The 18771-nt window shown below is 37.8% G+C and overlaps 1 protein-coding gene across 1 annotated transcript in view; it reads right to left on the reverse strand.

Moving 5' to 3' along the window:
* The window catches only part of tyw1 (tRNA-yW synthesizing protein 1 homolog (S. cerevisiae)), a 53767-nt gene that overhangs the window by 30455 nt on the left and 4541 nt on the right, over window positions 1–18771 (reverse strand). Inside the window, exons 8-10 of the mRNA XM_057350600.1 lie at window positions 10758–10890; window positions 3492–3544; window positions 3256–3374 (exon numbers count right to left, since the gene is read on the reverse strand). Coding sequence (XP_057206583.1) covers window positions 3256–3374; window positions 3492–3544; window positions 10758–10890 — 305 coding nt within the window. The remainder of the gene's footprint in view (window positions 1–3255; window positions 3375–3491; window positions 3545–10757; window positions 10891–18771) is intronic.

The raw sequence follows: 18771 nt of genomic DNA on the forward strand, positions 1-18771 counted from the left end.
TAACTTTCAGTGAGTGGAAAAAGAGTCTCCCTGCGTCTTCTCCTTTCATGACCTAACAGCAGCTTAAAATGTGTGTGAATAAATGAATGTGACGAGGGAGGCGTGACGAGAGCCGTGGGAGGAGGAAGCGAGGCCAGTGACGCGACTGATAATGAGTGTCAGCTGGGCGCCACACAGGCCTCGTATCTCTCATGGAGGAGATCGGAAGCATAAAAGGCTGAGCGACAGGAGTATACGGCGAGAGAGGACCGGGCCCGGACATTCAAGTTTTGTTTATGTTCATGTGGCCAGCAGTCGTCCGTGAGGGGCTGCCGGCCTGTTTTGCTGCTGTTTATTGTTTATTTATTTTTGATTAAAGTCTTTAAATGTTCGCCGGTTCCCGCTTTCTTCCTTCCCGTTTATTACAATGAATTATTATTAAACAGCGTAAAATATGTGACCCTGCATCACAAAACCAGTCTTAAGTAGCACGGGAACATTTTTAGTAAAAGACAAAAATACATTGTGTGGGTCAAAATTATCGATTTTTCTTTTATGCCCAAAATCATTAGGATATTAAGTAAAGATCATGTTCCATGAAGATATTTTGTAAATTTCCTACCTTAAATATATAAAAACTTTATTATTGTGAGTGGATGGTCTGCCACAGTGCCCCTGATTAACAACTTCAAAGGCAGTTTTCTCAATATTTTGATTTTTTTACGCTCTCAGATTCCTGAGTTTTAAACGGTTGTATCTCAGCCAGATATTGTCCTATTCTAACAACTCATACATCAATAGAAAGTTTATTTATTCATCTTTCAGATTATGTAAAAATCTCAATTTCGAAAAAATTGACCCATAAGACGTTTTGTTGGTTTTGTTGTCCAGGGTCACATACAGTATATTAAATATGTAAACGACTTTGGCTTTATTGGGTATTAATATACAGTAAGTTCAAAGAACGCATGTACGTCGCGATGACGTCACAAACTTGCTAATTGGCACGTAATATCACCTTGCACCATAGTGACGGGTAAAAAAAGATTATGACGGATTTTTACGAGCCTAATGAAAAAGTCTAGGGCAACCTCTGGTGACACTACGTAAATGATCTGCAACAGCAGGTGACACACTACACGAGCTTTGAACATTTCTGTCACCCAGCGACTCAATCCGGTTTTCCAAACCACGTTTTGTCACGAAAAAACGCGAGAAGTGGACCAGAAAATGACACGAAAAACATGCGACACGGGAATTGTTTATGTGAAAATGGACGTCGGAAAGAAATTTGCGCTTCAAGCTGTTTGCTTGATGATCTGCTCAGAAAAACCTAGAAAAAGGAAAAAACAAAGGATATGGGTGAATGAATGGATTAGCATAAGGGGGCAGTTCCGGTGACCTCAACCCATGGCTTGCTGTCATTGGCTGTGGCTCGTTGCGTCACTTGACATCACATGATGTCGAGTCGGACGACAGCTCCAGATATTTATCATGTTAGATATTTGTCTGGCGTCTGCGAGGCATCAGCGACACGTCAGGGAGCCTCTTTGATGAGTCAGTACTAGTGCACACATAATGTTTGACGTGCGCTAATCGCACGCTGTTTTGCCCCCGATCACAGCCCTACCTGTCGGCGAGCTCAACGACTTGAAAATCGGGCTTAAAATCATGTAGTGTCAACTTGGCATAAGGGTCACTAATGCTAGAAATCATCTCAGATCCATTCTTCAGAAGAGCTGTGATTGTCTATGACAACCCTTTTTTCCCTACGAAACCTCACTGCCAACAGCAGGAGCATTGAATGCTTTCCTCTTCCCACAGTTGCCACTGTGAATCATCGCTGCATCTTTCACTGCACTTACAATATATTCAGAAGTACATCAGGAAGCAGATTACAGAAACATCCTTCTCAAGTTAAGGTCTGACAAGTTTAATGTCTTCTATTCTAACTTAAAGCTGCAATAAGTTTTGTCTTATGTTGCCAGTGCCACCTCTGTTTGAAACATAAAATTGCAGGTTAAAATACATTTTTTAAACATTTCCACTAAGGGTGCTCCGGCGATCTCTATAACGGCCGATCAAAAGAGGAGATCAAATGACACAAAACATGTAGACTGTAGTTGTGTTCAACTGCCGCGCTGTGTAGACCGAGCGGCGTATAAGGTCTGGACCGTTCAGCTCAAGTCACTCACTCAGCTGTCGGTTGCCTGTCATTCCTTTTGGTTGCAGTCTGAAGTAAACTGATACACGTACACACTGCAGATAAATTTGGTTTCCCAGAGAGATAACTGCACTCTACTATCGAATTACAAACCCCGAAAAATACAGATACTGACAACAGTATTTACAAAAACGATATGCAGTGCGTACGGAATCTAACTCAATAACTATGTGTTCATTACATATCTCAACGCCCATCAGAGATGTGTTTTTGTCTGTATGTCAGGTGCTGTAAAACCGCAGTGAAAGAGATCTTTGCTTTTGCAGATTTGACACGGGGCTAACGTTTAGCCGCTCTCACGAGCTCTTCGCTAAAGTGACAGTGTTATCAGATATTCTGATAAAAAGTTACGGATTTCAGCTTTAAAGTGTAACTTCATTTTCAACACGCTTTGTATTGTTTGTATTGTTGTCGTCAGTTTATTTAAATGAACAATGTTTACTTTCTCTCCGTTTTAACTGAAGCGAGAACGCAAAACGCAAAAAATACTACCGATGTTGTAAACATACGTAAAGGGGGATTGAAAATTGTCGCCCAATATCGCTTCTGAACCCAGTCAGAGTCCCAGCTCAAGATACTTTCCTGACTCCGATTCCCCTTTTTCAACCTGTATGACTTCCTGTTCCTAAATCTGGCACCGTTTCATCTGTCAATGATCCCCAAACTGTTTGCTCAGATGCCTCTCGCAAAAAGATCGATTTTGTGAATTTAAGTTAAACAGGAATGATTATGAATGAACTTTTCACTGTATTTTCAATTGCACACAGTATACACAGTATATACTATATGCCCACACAGTATAACTACATTACACAGATCAATTAACATGATAAACTGCATTATTAAACCGTGTCAGTCATACCTAGATTAAATAATGTCACAAGCAATTACAACACAAGACCCTCTATTTTATCATCATAATTTATGCACATATGCCAAATAACTACCATACAAATGCTACAACTGTCTTTCCTTTACAAAGCATCATAACAATATACCTTTCCCAGGAGCATAACATTAAATGCATTTTTAATAACCGAAAAAGCTCTTACCTCCAGCAGAAAACACACTTGTTGGCACACGCCAGGCTCGGTGTGGTCTCCATACAACGATGCGATTCAATCCCATAGAAGGTGTGTTTATAGCAGCCTCCTCTGCCTCTCAGCATCGACTAAAAAAGAAACGGCAACATTTTTATTGTACATTTTAATTTTCTATATGGGAAAAAAGAAACAATCGTGTTGCTAAAGAGCCTTGACAACAAAATCCATTGAAGGAAAGAACCTACCTTCGTCCAACGACACAATTTCACCCCCGAGTGGCTGCCTATTAGTTTATACCCTACAGACAAGAAATAAAACAGAAGACGGGGACAGGGTGGCTATGTTAGAATAAGACCTAGCTGATTCAGCGATATAACTTGTCACAAAATACAAGCGAACAGCATTTTACCCTGCCTCAGGTCTTGTGTACTCGAGAACAAATTAATTTGAAACTTTGGCTCGTGAGATAAGCCAGAATCCAATACAAGATTCACTTGTTGAATGCTAGTTAGTGTGTATTATAAATGCCAGCTGCTACTGGATAAGCCGCCAATATGTTTAGGGTTTTGAGATGGGAAATTCACTAACATGGTTGGCCTACTTTCAAGAAAAGTAATTACACCACGCTACATTAAAATGAAAAATATCCCATTACACAAAAGAATGATGAGTCATAATTTTGCACAGACAGCCTGTGTTCAGAACATATTGTTGATATCAGAACACTAAAGAAGATATTTTGAAGAATGTTGGCAACCAAACAACACTGGCCCCCATTGACTTCCATTGTATGGGTACAAAACCACCGAGACATGTCTCAAAATATCTTCTTTTGTGTTCCACAGAAGAAACAGTCAAATACAGGTTTTGAAACATGAGAATGAATAAATGGAACAATTATTATTTCTGTGTGAACTATGCCATTCAAGAGGTTGTGATGTTAAAATTTAACCAAAGTTCAAATTGATTGGTTCGACATCTAAAGGCCGTCTATTGCTGAGGTCCACAGACCTATTCTCTCACAACGCGGCTGTGTGCCATGGGGAATCCGACTCAATTTAGACATTAATCCACACATAAGGGCCATCACTGGGGCAACCATCACTCCTGAAGCAGTCTTAATAAAGCCGTGGAAAATAAAGGCATCATTCTGTTTTTTAAAGGGCTGTTAGGGTTCAAATCACACTTAACAAGACTTTCTGTTAAAGAACAAATTGTTTATTTTTTTTTAAAAAAAAAGTACAATGCCAATATGACACAGTCCTCTAGTGATTTAAAGGGGTCATATGGCGCGAATACGTGTTTTTCTGTGTCTTTGGTGTGTTATAAGTTGCCCATGCATGTATTAGACACGTAAAATTGCACAAATGAAAGTGTCGGAACAAAAGATGCATTCTATCTAAAAGCGAATGCTCACCCAGACCTGCCTGAAACGCCTCGTGTAACCACACCCCCACAAATCTACCTCAGTTCGTGATATGATTTGACTAAGACCACCCAAATGTAAACGCAAGTAAGGTGGGCGTACCTGTCAGTACAATTGCTTTGGATCCTGATGTTCCAAATATGGTAAGAGGCGTTACATTTTCGTCACACGCTTGCGGTATTCGACCAATCACTACGCACTGTTAACTGGCCAATCATAGCACACCTCGCTATTCAGAGCGATGAGCTTTGTAAAAAATCTGCGCGTTTCAGAGAGGCGGTGCAAAGAGGAGATGAGGAGAAGAGGAGAACATGCACGGTATGTGAAATAAAGCGTTTTTGAACCTTAAATCATGTATACACTTTGCATCACATCTAAAACAAACGATAATTCGTTTTAGCCGTGTCATATGACCCCTTTAAATCTTAAAGGTATGGATTTATATTTTTGGATGAACTATTAAATGAACTATTAAAAGACATAAAAGAACTAAGTGATGAGACAGAGCTTCATACAAATGATCCATGATCGTGGAATGTTCATCAGTTAAACTCCTGATCAAACACATGCTCCTGTCTTTAATGTCTGTGAATAGCTTGCGGTGGCTGAAGGAAGCTGGAGAGGTGCTCGCTCATCTCCTTCAGAGGAACAGCATCTGTTTGAATAAAGCCGGGGATCAGAGAGCAGTTCTCTTGTGTGAAGGCTCAATATTTGGGCAGATTAAACAAAGGCGAGACCGAGGATTCCCCGCTGTGGTGCATGCTGAATCTTCACAAAGCGAGCACAGAGCTTTTGTTGGGGCTGTATGCGCATGCTGACAATAACAAAAAGTGAAGAGCGTTGAAAACATGCCAGTGAGACGATAACAAGTGTCAGAACGTACTCATTTTTTTAAAGGCCCAGTGTAATTTAGTGCTGCTGACACAGGACTTAGATGTCATTTTTGCTTCTCTCCCTGAAGGATGAGTTACGTAATGTATAATGTATAAACGTGTTCTGTAGAGCAGTTTGTCCATTTAGGGCTTCTGTAGAAATAACATGGCCAATTCCATGTAAGGGGACCCGCGGTGTATGTAGATAGAAATAGCTCATTCTAAGATAATAAAAGCACAAAGCTTCATTATGTAAGGTCTTAATACACCTCTGAACACATAGTTATGTAGACTGTATTGCACTTCTGTCAATAGATTCTCCAAAAAACTACACATTGGAACTTTAAATATAAAAGTGTTAGCTCATTTTTTCAAGACGACATGCATTGTATTGGTACATTTACAATAGGGCTGTCACGATATCAGCTTTTTCTTACACAGTTATCATGGCCAAGACTTTACAGTAAAGATACAATTGCAACATTTATTGAAATAAATGTTAACAGTTAAATACATGTTTTATTTATTTTGTGATAATTCTTTTTGGCCAATAAATCAATATAGGGAGAGAGAGAGAGTTTGTATCCATTGTGATTTTAAGGCAAAATTTTAAATGGATGCTGAATTATTTACATGAATAAAAGTGACGATTATCAATATTGTGTTAATACTACACATATGATATTACAGTTATTTTTAATACCAGTGTATTGTGACATCTCTGGTTCGCAACCTATTTTACTCCTGTTATGTGATGGAAGTAAATGTAATTTTTTTAGCTAAATAGAATATTTAATGAGGTACAGAAAAAAGTATCACATAAGAGGAAGAGGAATTTAATTATTAATGGATGCGTAAGAGTAGGTGTTTCATTCAGGAAAAACAACTAGCGGCAGACTGACAGTTGGAGGGGTTACAGACGTTCCACCCAAACTATCCAATAGGTCATCAGAGTCGTACATTTTTAGCTTTTGCTTCGACATCACAAAAACAATTTTTGGGAGGGTTTAACTTGAATGGATGCATTGTTGGTCAAACTAGTAATGTGTGCTAACAAAGTAGGAAGAATTTGGATCTTTTTTGGAAAAAACTGCTGGGCACCAGGATGGTGACATCAACACTGAAGGTCCTCCATAGTATAAACCAGGCTAAACAGGATAAATTGGTAAATACCTGGTATAAAGCCTTCATGAAGATGTGATCTGTCCCTTCTAAATGAAGCTATTAATCATGATACATTAGACATAAACAAGGTCACATTGCTGAGTGTCGGCCAGCCACTGCATATCCATTGTTTCCTCGCAGTTTTTCTATTTTAACATTGTATAGAAATTACATTATAGCTAGAATCATTTTAGTTTCATTATTTCATGATTTGAGGTGACTGTAAATGAATTTTAAAGCATAAAATACACCATCAGCCTACATCACTGATCGCACGCTATTTGCCTTCTTTCTCATTTGTTCTGCTATATAACTATACTTTGCAGATTTAAAAATAATAATCTGAAGCCATCTCAGGTTTCCTTTTTACATTCTCTTATTCTTCTTTAAAGCATGGCTAATAACTCCCGAGGGAAATTTCGGTTTATCATAAAAAGAGCAAAATAATGGAGAGCGAGAGGACGTTACCGGTCAACCCCTTAAGGAGATGAGTGTTATATAATCTCACATCTTCTTCAGACTGCAGACTAGAACTGATAAATTACACACATTTGTCTGTGTGTGTGCAGTTCACAGCTCAAAATGCAAAAACAGCCATGTAAGATCACTTCTACTAGGGTTAAACTCACAAAGAAACATGCTAAAATTCATTATCGTTATACAAATCTGTAAATAAACAAAACCACCACAAACATTCTGATTTTAAGTGTCTTAAAAATAAATGAATGCAAATGTACAGCAGTGAGAATCAGAAAATTAAGAGACCATTTCAAAATATTTTCCGTTTTTCTGAATTTACCATTTATAGGTATGCGTTTAGGTAAAATGAGCATTTTTAATTCATTCTGTGAGCTACTAACAATATTTGCTTTTGTAAACTACACCACTGACCACAAAGACATCTTGAAGCATGGGCCTCATACTGTGTCGATCTCTTGATCTATCGAGTGCTATATGAACCGTGTTAAAATAACAACAGCTCAAAGGTGTTACACACCGCCGCGAGCACAATGTCCCATTACAAACTGTGATCGGCGGTAGCACACACCGTGCCCTTGGTGAGAGGCAGTCAAGGCTCAGTTTGTAAGGCTCAGTGTGCAGCTAGAGGCAGGCTGGCTGATGAAAGGTGTGCTGCTGGAAACTCGAGGGAACTCCGGCAGCAAGAGAGGAGTAATTGGACTTTGCTACATCATTAGGCTCCGTTAGGCATAGTCACACCATCACAGGCTCCATCAGACACCAGCCACCGGGAGAAACAAACAATAAGAGAAAAGCTACGGCTCGCCAGCCGGTTCATTAATAACACGCGCGAGAAAACGCTTACAAGGAGGGTAAACTGTCCAGAAGGATGAGAAATAATCATAATTGAGAACTGGGTTTACTGTAACGTGTCTGCCAGCACTGAAGACCTAATTACCATCGGGACCCTGGCATCCGGTTTTTGCAAGATGAAAATGTATACATCCCAGACGCATTTGATTATTATTCTCAGATGTGAAAGCAGGAAGTGACTGTCCATCATCAGGTAAATGGGACATAACAGTAAGCAGGGAGGTGTTTGTCAGGCATGTGATCAGCCAAGGACAAAAAAGAAGGAAGACTGCACGCACCCTCGCCCAACCCCAATCCCCCTAAAAAGGGTCTTTAATGTTACTAAATAAATGTTACATTATTAAAAACGGTTTGCCAAAAATAGATAACTTTCACTTAGCAACACAAAAACAAACTATTATAATTACCCAATTCTGACTGGCAAATTTGGAAATATCAGTTCAAATGTTTATTAGTTTAACAGTCACCTAAACCATATTTAATCAAATAGGTTGATTCTTTGTGCAAATATCTTATGCTAATGTCAAATAAGATGGCATTAACAAATGGCACCCCTTGAGTAGTTTATATTAGGCCTATTTTTAATTGTATTGTAACTAGCAACAATTAATTAACACACTTCCATACACAGCCACTAGATGGCGCATCTACGTCATTCATACAGCGTTTGTCCGCATTAATCCGCGTGTAATAAATGTATTCGCAAATGCTGCACGTTGCGGTTTTAGTTCATTTTAAATGTATGCATTCAGTCGAGACTTCAACGCGTTTATATTAGACAGTGAGTGTCTAGATCAGCCATTTGTATAGTTTCAAGCCATTAAATCGCGGAATGGTCTAATTTGGTCTCTGTATATAGATGATGTTATAATGTTAAAGCATGTCATATAGACGTCTCAACTTCCTGTTGGGGATTTACAGTAAAAGACCCGTAGACCAGTTATGAATGAATGAAGACAAGAAGTCAGGATTGTAATTAATAGATGAAAATTTACTGAAGAAACATGGTTTGTAGTTTTGCCAGCAGAAGTCAGCTTCAGCACTCTCAAGGAGTTCCACAGGTCGACCTGCCTTACATCCACAACAGTAGTATTTAAGCTAACAGAGTCAACTAACTACGTCATTACTTGGGTAAATCAAGCTCACATGATTGGTTATCAATAGATACACAAGAACACAAAGCTGTCAAACACTTCTGGAGTCATGAGACAGGACATATAGTCCTATAGATTATCAAAGATGACAGGCATGTACTATAATACGAATGAAAACATGACGTTACGTCTGTCTCGTGATTTTCCACTCTTTCTCACTTTCCTGAAACAATACAATCACACTCCTCAAGGGTAGAGTGTGTGCTAACAGAAGATGTCAGAAGTCCCTTTTCACAGTCACACTGACCGAGCAGGAAGAGAGATCCTAAGCATTCATTAGAGACTTAAACCATGAATTTTTCTCTACTTTCTGTATCAGAAAAGGTTGGTGTTAATCGTGCTTAAATCATCAGTTTAAAATAAGATAATGCTGAATAATAAGTGATTAAGAAATGCCAAAACCACATAAAAGTAGTTATATTTGAAGTAAGGTGAAGCCACGGCACTGGTCCCTTCATTCCATACTAGGGATTTTCTGTATACGTTACAAAATGCTGTTCAGTTCTCCACTTAATAAAAAATGACACCACGTGCTTTTTTGAGTACCAAAACAGCTGTGTTTGCCGTCTATTTTTCACGGACTCTCTGGATACATAAAGATAACTCGCAAAATTATGTTCTGAATAAAGCGGTAGCTCTGCGTTTATAACAAACATGTGCATGACGTAGAGAGCGTAGAGGAAGGATCATGTTGGCCGGCCACTCCCCAATCCCATCACGAATTGAAATAAATCGTATTTTTGCAATTTACGTGGGTGATTCCAGCGGTCAAAAAATACGGAAATCCGTATTTTATACGGAAAAATCACATTCCTGGTTTGTGCGGCTAATTTGCTTCAAATGATAAAGCGGCTTATTTAAAACTAACCTTCAAAACATTCAATTTGAATTATGAATACAGCTAGTTTTTGTAAGTGCAAACATTACTATTATTGCTTACACGTGAGGTTAGGAATTTGAACGAGCAACTAAATATTAAATTCTGGGTTGCCAAGTTTAGTATGGAAAGAATATTTAGAATCAGTTCTAGTATGAACGGCATGGGAAGGCTGTTAGTAACTTTGTAAGTACTCCTGCTCGTGATATATTTATTTCAGTTGTTACAGTTTGTTGTCAGTAGTTTTTTTAAATATTAAAATAGACCACTAGGACTTCACTTCAGCACCAGAGCCTACAACACATTCTCTCAGTTACCAGACCTTCTATGTTTCATACAGACTGTGGCTATATAGAATATAAAGTAAATGGCCTGATAAAACATTAGATTGATTTAACATCATTTATTTAAAAAAGTATTGTCCGGACCTCCGCCGCAAAAAAATATAGAGACCGCAGCCCCCCCCCAAAGCCGTAAACCTAGGAGAAACACTGCAAGTATTATATAAATTTGTGGGTGGCATTATTTAAATGGGATAGTAAGCAACCACAAAGAAAACGGAGCACTTTTGCAAACTAAAATTGTCGAAGCTCACTTATACTTGCATTTAAAATGAAACAAAAAGAAAAAGAAACTTTTTTTTGAGCGAGTGAATAACACTTGCAAAGGTTAATGTTATACAGTACCTTGTTTAGTGAGCGAATCTCTCAAAGCCGGAGTGATCATCTCTCTCCTCTCTTCCTCTGCCTCGCTCTTCCTCACTCCGTTCTGCTTTGACAGCTTTATCCTCTGGGAGTTCTCCTCATCCGCCTCCATCTTCTGCAGCACACACAACCAAAGAGGAAGACACAAAACTCAGAAACAGCACTTCATATTATACTCGTACAACCCCAACCACCATTTTCATTTCGATACACATTGTCAATGAAATAATATACACGAGGATGCTTCACTAACAGTGCAACTTGTCAGACATTTGCCATGTATCCACAAAATGTGCACATTTTTGGAGTGTTTTGTGAAGATAAAAAGTTACATGTAGAAAATACAGGGATATAAGATATGATGAAAACAGACCACGCCCTAAAAATTCAATGAGTAGTACTTGACATCCAAATGAAATGTATGTTTCACAAAAAATCCATTAAAAAAGGAGAGAAATGGAAAACATGAAAACATTTTACAGAAAGTTTGTATTTGGGAACATTAGTAAATGCATTAACTAACAAATTATTAATGAGCAATATAGTTTTTCAGCATTTATGGATCCGTGTTAATTTTACTAAAGGGGACAGTTCACCTAAAAATTTTAATTCTTTCTTCATTTACTCACCCTCGAGTTGTTACAAATCTGTATAAATTTCTTTGTTCTGTTAAACACAAAAGAAGATATTTTGAAGAATTTAGGAAAGCAAACCGTTCTGGGGCACTTTTGACTACCACTGTCATTTTTCCTACTATGGTAGTCAGTGGTGACCAAGAACTGTTTGGTTACAAGCATTCTTCCAAATATCTTCCTCTGTGTTCATCAGAACAAATACATTTATACAGATTTGGGTCAGTAAATGATGACAGAATTTTCATTTTTGGGGGAACTGTCCCTTTAATGTCAATACAATTGTTTATGTTAGTTGATTGTGCATTAACGAATGTTAACGGTTACGATGTTTGATTTAAAAAATGTATTAGTAAATGCTCAAATTAACATGAACTAAGATTAATAAATGCTGTAGAAGTATTGTACATTGTTAGTACATATTAGCTAATGCATTAACTAACATGAACAAATACAACGGTAACAAGTGTTACCAAAAACATCATGTATGTTCAGCGCAAAGATTCAGATCTTAAAAAAATACAAATATACAAAATCACAAAAGTAGCGAGGTCCTTTTCCGTTTGCTACATGATACCTTAAATTTCAAAACTGACAGAACTTATTTCACTAGAATTGATTTCATAAACTGGCAAAAGCCTATCCAGATGTTGCTATAAAATTATGGCACCCACTGTGAGGGTTAAAGTAGAACTGACACTTATGGCCATGGTTTTGTTGATGCAAGCTGATGAAGGTCTTGGACTGCCATCGCTGACCTTCACACAGAAACAGTCTTATGTGAACAGACTGCATTAAACTTTACAGCGCTTCCAGCCTGCAGTGGCTCCAGAATATAGAAATCACCTGGAAATCAACAATAAATCACATCTGACTTGTAGTTCCTGCTTCAGTTCCCTAAATATGATTATTTCATACTTCTTCCAAAAAAATAGTATGATGCCATTTTTTCCACACTGAAAGGTCAGAGACACAGTCTGGCTTTCCAATTCAGACAGTGCGAGTGCAGTCAAAGGTGCAGTGTTCTGTATGGCAGATGAAGTAAATAATCAGACTCTGGGTACATGTGGTTGGACTCTATAGGTCACATTAGATGGTGCCGGTCACGGCTTATTCAAAGGATGTGTAAGCAATGCTGCAGTATCTAAAGTGTCCTTTTTACAGACCGACAGGCTACACTGGTATATAAGGATAAAGAACACATCATGTTGAGACAGGTCCTTAACCAGCATGTTTCGTGTTGTGACTTCATCCATTTCTTCCAGAGTACGCAGCGTCCCTTGAGTAAAATCCAATCACGGCGGGTGGAGACCGGCGGGGTTAGATTGGAAAGCTGACTATGCCCTTTCACAGCGAGATCTGCTGAGGAACTGCCGTGCGCAACGCAGAGTTCACTAAGCTGCAATCTGTCACCCAAAATTCTCATCTCCATGAGATCGTCTCTCTGCTCTCCAAGCTTCCTTAACACAGCGAAGTACCATCGACCCCCTTCCAGATTGACAGAACCGGAGTAGCTATCGTCAGCTGGAGACGCTCCATTTCCCACAATCCACCCATGCAAGTGACAGTGTTGATGCAGGCAGTGGCCCTGAAGAGTTCAGGCTGAGCAGCTGACACATTCAGACTGACAAGCGGCCAAAGTGACGACGAGTCGCTCCGGCTGCCGCCCGTCCCACACGCAGCGATGCGGCTGCCGGACAACGCTCGTATCTTAATTTCCACCTTAACAATACACTTACAGTATACGTGACCCAAAGGAACTAAAGAAGAGAAAAGTCTTCAGTGTCTCTTACATTAATACACGATGTTAAGCAAGACAACGAAGGCCAAAAAGCTTTTTTATAGCATACTGATCAATTTTATGATTTGGGTCTTATTTAACACTGATACTATTAAAGTGGCAAAAGTGCACTTTAAAACGTTTCATTTTATCTTGTCCAAAAATATGTCATTTCCTATACAGAGATAATTAAAACAACAGGCCGAGTGAAGCGAATATGCAGAACCTCAGTATCTTTAACCTCAGTATCTAAAATATCAACTTGTGTAGCACTTACATAAGCCAAACTTTCCATTCATTTTCATATATATATTTGTAATATTATTGCAGAATGATTTATTCACACAATGCTAACAAAATTTGTATGACAAAGATGTCAAAAATCTCCTGTTTGATACATAATATTTAGTGCATAATATTTGGGGATTTTCTAAATGAAAAAAGTAGATATCCAAAATATGTTCTATAAATAATTTAAACCCTGAAATTTCTCAATATCTAGATATTTTTGGGAATGTGTATTTTTGTATATTTAATAAGGTCTTAATAAGAAAATAAGAAACTTAAAGGGACAGTTCCCCGAAAATAAAAATTCTGTCATCATTTACTCGCCCTCTGTATAAATGTTCTGATGAACTCAGAGAAAGATATTTGGAAGAATGCTCGTCACCAAACAGTTCTTGGCCACCATTGACTGTCATAGTAGGAAAAATGACAATGGTATTCAAAAGTGCCTCAGAAATGTTTGCTGTTCTACATTCATCAAAATCTCTTATTTTGTGTTCAACAGAACAAAGACATTTATAAAGCCATTGTCCTTCTATGGTAGTCAATGGGGTCCAAGATCTGTTTGGTTACAAGCATTCTTCCAAGTATCTTTCTCTGTGTTCATCCGAACAAAGACATTCATAGATTTGGAACAACTTGAGGGTGAGTAAATGAAGTTCTTATAATGACCAAAAAAATGTTTTTATTAAAGTGCTATGGTAATATCTTCAGGTTCAAAATGTACTCTATTCATCTGCAGTGTCTTGCTTAAAGAATAACAATTAGTAAAATGGCATAAATATAGCACAAATACAGTTGGGGACAAAAATATTAGCCCCCTTGGTAAATATGAGCAAAGAATGCTGTGAAAATAAATCTGCATTGTTTCTCCTTTTGATCTTTTATTTAAAAAATCCAATGTTTCATTGAAATAAAACAATTGAAAGTGGGGGAAAATCACATTATAAAATAAATGTTTTTCTGTAATACACTCAGGCCACAATTATTAGCCCCCCCCCAGAAATTCTTACAAGTGAAACATATCTCAAGTATATTTTCATTGATTTTTACATTTTCTTAGCACACCAAGGTGACTAGAAACATGATATTGTTTAGTTATTACTTATTTTTCAACATGAGAATAAATATTAAGTAACACAAAGCCCAAACCCCCTTAATCATTCATCACAATGGGTAAAACCAAAGAATATAGTTCTGATGGGCAATAAAACATTTTTGAGCTACACAAAATAGAAAGAAGCTTTAAAGAAATAGTTAAAACAATAAAAAAAATCTAATTTCCAACATCAGGGCAATGAGCAAGACGTTTTAATTGACTGGAGATGTTGCAAATCTGCCTGAAAGAGAATGAGTTTCTATATTGTCTTAATGCACAATGAGGAGAAGAATTTGAGTGGCCAAAGACTCTCCAAACATCACAGATGGAGAATTGCAGAAATTAGTTTAATTTTGGGGTCAGAAAGCATTTAATAAAAATAAAGGAAAACTGCACCTCCATCACCACCACAAGTGGTTTGGGACACTGTTCAAGAAACAAATCTTCTGCTCTCATGCAAAAATAAACTCCACCATATTAATCTGGCATATTGGAACTTCAACCAGGACTGGGTTCTATGGCCATATGAAATGAAACAGAGTTTTTTTGGCAGCAATAACACAAGATAAGTTTGGCGCAAAGCACACAGGGATAAAAAAGTACCCCATGTCCACATTTAAATATACTGCCGGAACTTCATTGTTCTGGACCTAATTTTATACCACAGGTTCTGTACATCTTGTTCAGATACATGGCATCATGGATTATATTAAATACCAACAGATAAAAAAATCAAAACCTGACTTGCTCTGCTAGAAATCTTATAATGGGTCGTGGTTAGATCTTCCATCAGCACATTCGTTCAAAACAAACTACAGAAAATGAGTGGGATGAACTGAAGAAGAGGCAGCACCAACATTTGAAGGATCTGGAGAAATTCTGTATGGAGGAATGGTCTAAAATCACTTGTCATGTATTCTTCAACCTCATCGGACATTATAAGAGAAGACTCAGATCTGTTTTTCTTGCAAATGAAGGTAGCAAAACGAATTCAATGAAGGGGGGCTAATAATTGTGGTCAGTGTGTATTAGAGAAAAACATTTATTTCATAATGTGATTTCCCCCTACTTTAACTTGTTTTACTTCAATGAAACATTGGATTTTTGTGACTTCTTTTCAATCAAAAATCAAAAGGAGAAACAATGCAGATTTGTTTTCACAGCATTCTTTGCTCATATTTACCAAGGGGGCTAATATTTTTGTCCCCAACTGTACCACAGTTAGTATTAGTATAATAATAAACCTGAAGTTAGTCGGCAGGCTATCGTGAAAACATCTCAGAAAGGAGCTTTAACTGGCAAAGTATGAGGATCTGTTGTGGCTGTAAGTTTTGGGTGCAGCCCTATGCTGTGATCATTGCCAAATTGGATATCGGAAAAGATTTAACAGTGGATTAGTCACTTCCAACCATATTACTGTCGACACTATCTAAAGACTCAGGCAGCTAGAAGATATAGGAGCATTTAAACCATGGAATAATAAAGCTCGTGAACATTCTTTGATCCAGAATTATAAAAGCACATATATAATAGGGTTGTGCAAAAATATCGATACATGTAACTATCGCAATTAGGGATGCACGATAAACTATCAGCCATATCTGTATCGGCCAATAAATGGTCATTTTAAGTGTTATCGTATCGGCCTATAATAAAATTTAGGCTGATATATTATAACCGATAAATCAAAGTGTAAAGTAGGCTTGGTACATGATTTTCAGGGGAGGGAGTACTACTGGTTACCTTGTTTCTGCAGTCAATGTTTTCAAATAAAAGCAGTTGTCCACTTCTTGCCTTTTGTTTCAGTCTTTGGGAAATTTATATTAATATTTAGATAATGTATATGGCCAATATATCGGTTATCGGCTTCCAGTGTTAAAGAATTATCGGTTATCGCGCCAAAATTTACATATCGTGCATCCCTAATCGCAATTTTTTTTTGATAGTGTATCGATAGCGATACCTCTAATATCAATAATTTATTCAAATCATGTCATATGTCAAGTGGAAGCGAGCATGGCGAAAAATTTAAGAACGCTTTGAGCGCTCAGAGCTGACGTGTGGGTGTGCTTTGGTTTTAAATATAAGTCAGGGAGTAATGAGTTCTATCAAATAATGCTGTTTGTAGGCTTCGCAAGTCATGACACAAGTCACTTGGCTACTTCAGTACATCAGTTTATTCCAAAAAGTAACAATGACATTATTGTGTTTTCACAGATGTGACTCCAGCGCTTTACAACACGGGTGAACCAGGGTTTTCATACTGCCCAAGTTCATTGTTTTAACTGTAATGCACCACAACAGCCAACTTGACTTGCGTGATCCATCTTATTCCCCTGTGCTACCCACTTGAGGGGCGCAACCTAGTTTGGGAACCGAAACCTCTGATCTAAAGGTTCATGCATCACACATCATGGCCACTCTGCAGAGGTAAGGGATGTTTTTACACTTATCCTTACAGAAAACCTCAGGTGGTGCACAGCATGTTGTATTTCTGGCTCTATTTTTTACATTTTTTATTTAAAGTTTTGCAATATATTGCAAATGTGTATCGCACCGAAATATATACCAATATATTGTATTGAGACCCATCAATAGTGATATGTATCGTATCAAGAGACACTTGCCAATACACAGCCCTAAAATATAACCCCAAGAAAAACAATAGTGCAGTGTGTAAATTCTGCACCTCTAGGAGCACCACTGTGTTACAATGTGATTTGAGAAAGCAAATAGATTATAACGCAGATATAAAGCAATAAATAAAGCAGAATGTCAGAATTGCATAAAAATGTGCACACTTATTTAACAATTGAAAAGTTTTCAAAAATTGAAAAGTTTTTCCAAAAACAGACATCAAAAATCATGTTTTTTATTACGTTATGATGTTTTTATTGTGTTTCATTGCGTTAGTTAGCTGTATTTTGAATTATCATTACTTTATCAAAACAACCCAACTGCAGTTTGATTGATATAAACTGGAATGCAAAGCACAATAAAAAAACGTAACGTAACATTTTAAACGTAGTTATCCATTATTGCAAATGAACTCTTCGGGACGGTTTCCCAGACAGAGATTCGTTTAAGCAAGGACTAGGCCTTAGTTAAATTAGGATATTTCAGTTGTTTTTAAAAACTATTACTATGTACATTTAAAGACAAAACAATCTCACGGATATATTTTAAGATATGTCAGTGTATGTTGCTTTCGTTCAAGAAACCTTTAACATTTAAGTTAGTCTGGGACTAGGCTTAAGCCATGTCCAGGAAACCGCCCCTTCAAGTATAAAGCTAGTTTTATTCAGTGCAAACCAGAGCAGAAAATGCAGTGACGCAAGGTCAGGCCTATATACAGTATATCTCTGATGCCACCTGGAGCTAAATCTGAGTAATTCTACACATTCAAGTTAAAGCCGGATCTACCCAAACAAGACACTATTCATTTTCATTATTCAACTCTCAATTTAACAGGTTTTAACACGTCTTCATATAATTATTCATAAATCATCCACTATGAATGCTTAGTTAATTACTTTATTATGCATCGAGTGCTGTCTTGCATCTAAACAGCCAAGTTATAAATGCTCAATTACAATTAACAGCGACAAAGCGCAGCAGTTTCTAAAGAGACACTTCACAATCAAATCCCAACCAGCTCACCAGCCCAACATAGCAACATATGTCCAACGGTGTCATTTTAAGGCGATACTGTCAGAGTTACTGACAGTTTGTTCTTTGCAATTCTGTCCTTAATTCTGTAATTACAATCATGGTTTCAGATACATCAAGGCAACATGAAAAAGCTTTATTAAAACAATTCTAAGTAAAGCAATACATTCAGTAAGTAATAATGTCGTACTATTTGCTCTCTGCTGTAATGAGCTGTCATCAGAAGCCTCACACACATTCAAAGCATGGGACAATCTGCACGTTCAGAACGTCACAATTCCCTGATCACTTGAGCTCCAATCACATCTTCTAAAACTGTTTAAGCATGCATCTGATCCTGAAAGTGTGTATAAAGGGCTCTTACTGGATCAAAGGGGCTTGGCGCGCTCACAGCCTCTATGTTCTGATAGGGAAGCGAGATAGCGGGTACGGGGAGATTTGTCTCATGAGTCACTCCTGCGCACAGGCCTGTAGAGTGGGCGTCAGTGATCACAGTTCACAGTTACGTAAGTCCTGCCGGTGCCTGCTGGA

Source organism: Triplophysa rosa, linkage group LG14, assembly GCF_024868665.1.
Source record: "Triplophysa rosa linkage group LG14, Trosa_1v2, whole genome shotgun sequence".
Classification (NCBI taxonomy): Eukaryota; Metazoa; Chordata; class Actinopteri; order Cypriniformes; family Nemacheilidae; genus Triplophysa; species Triplophysa rosa.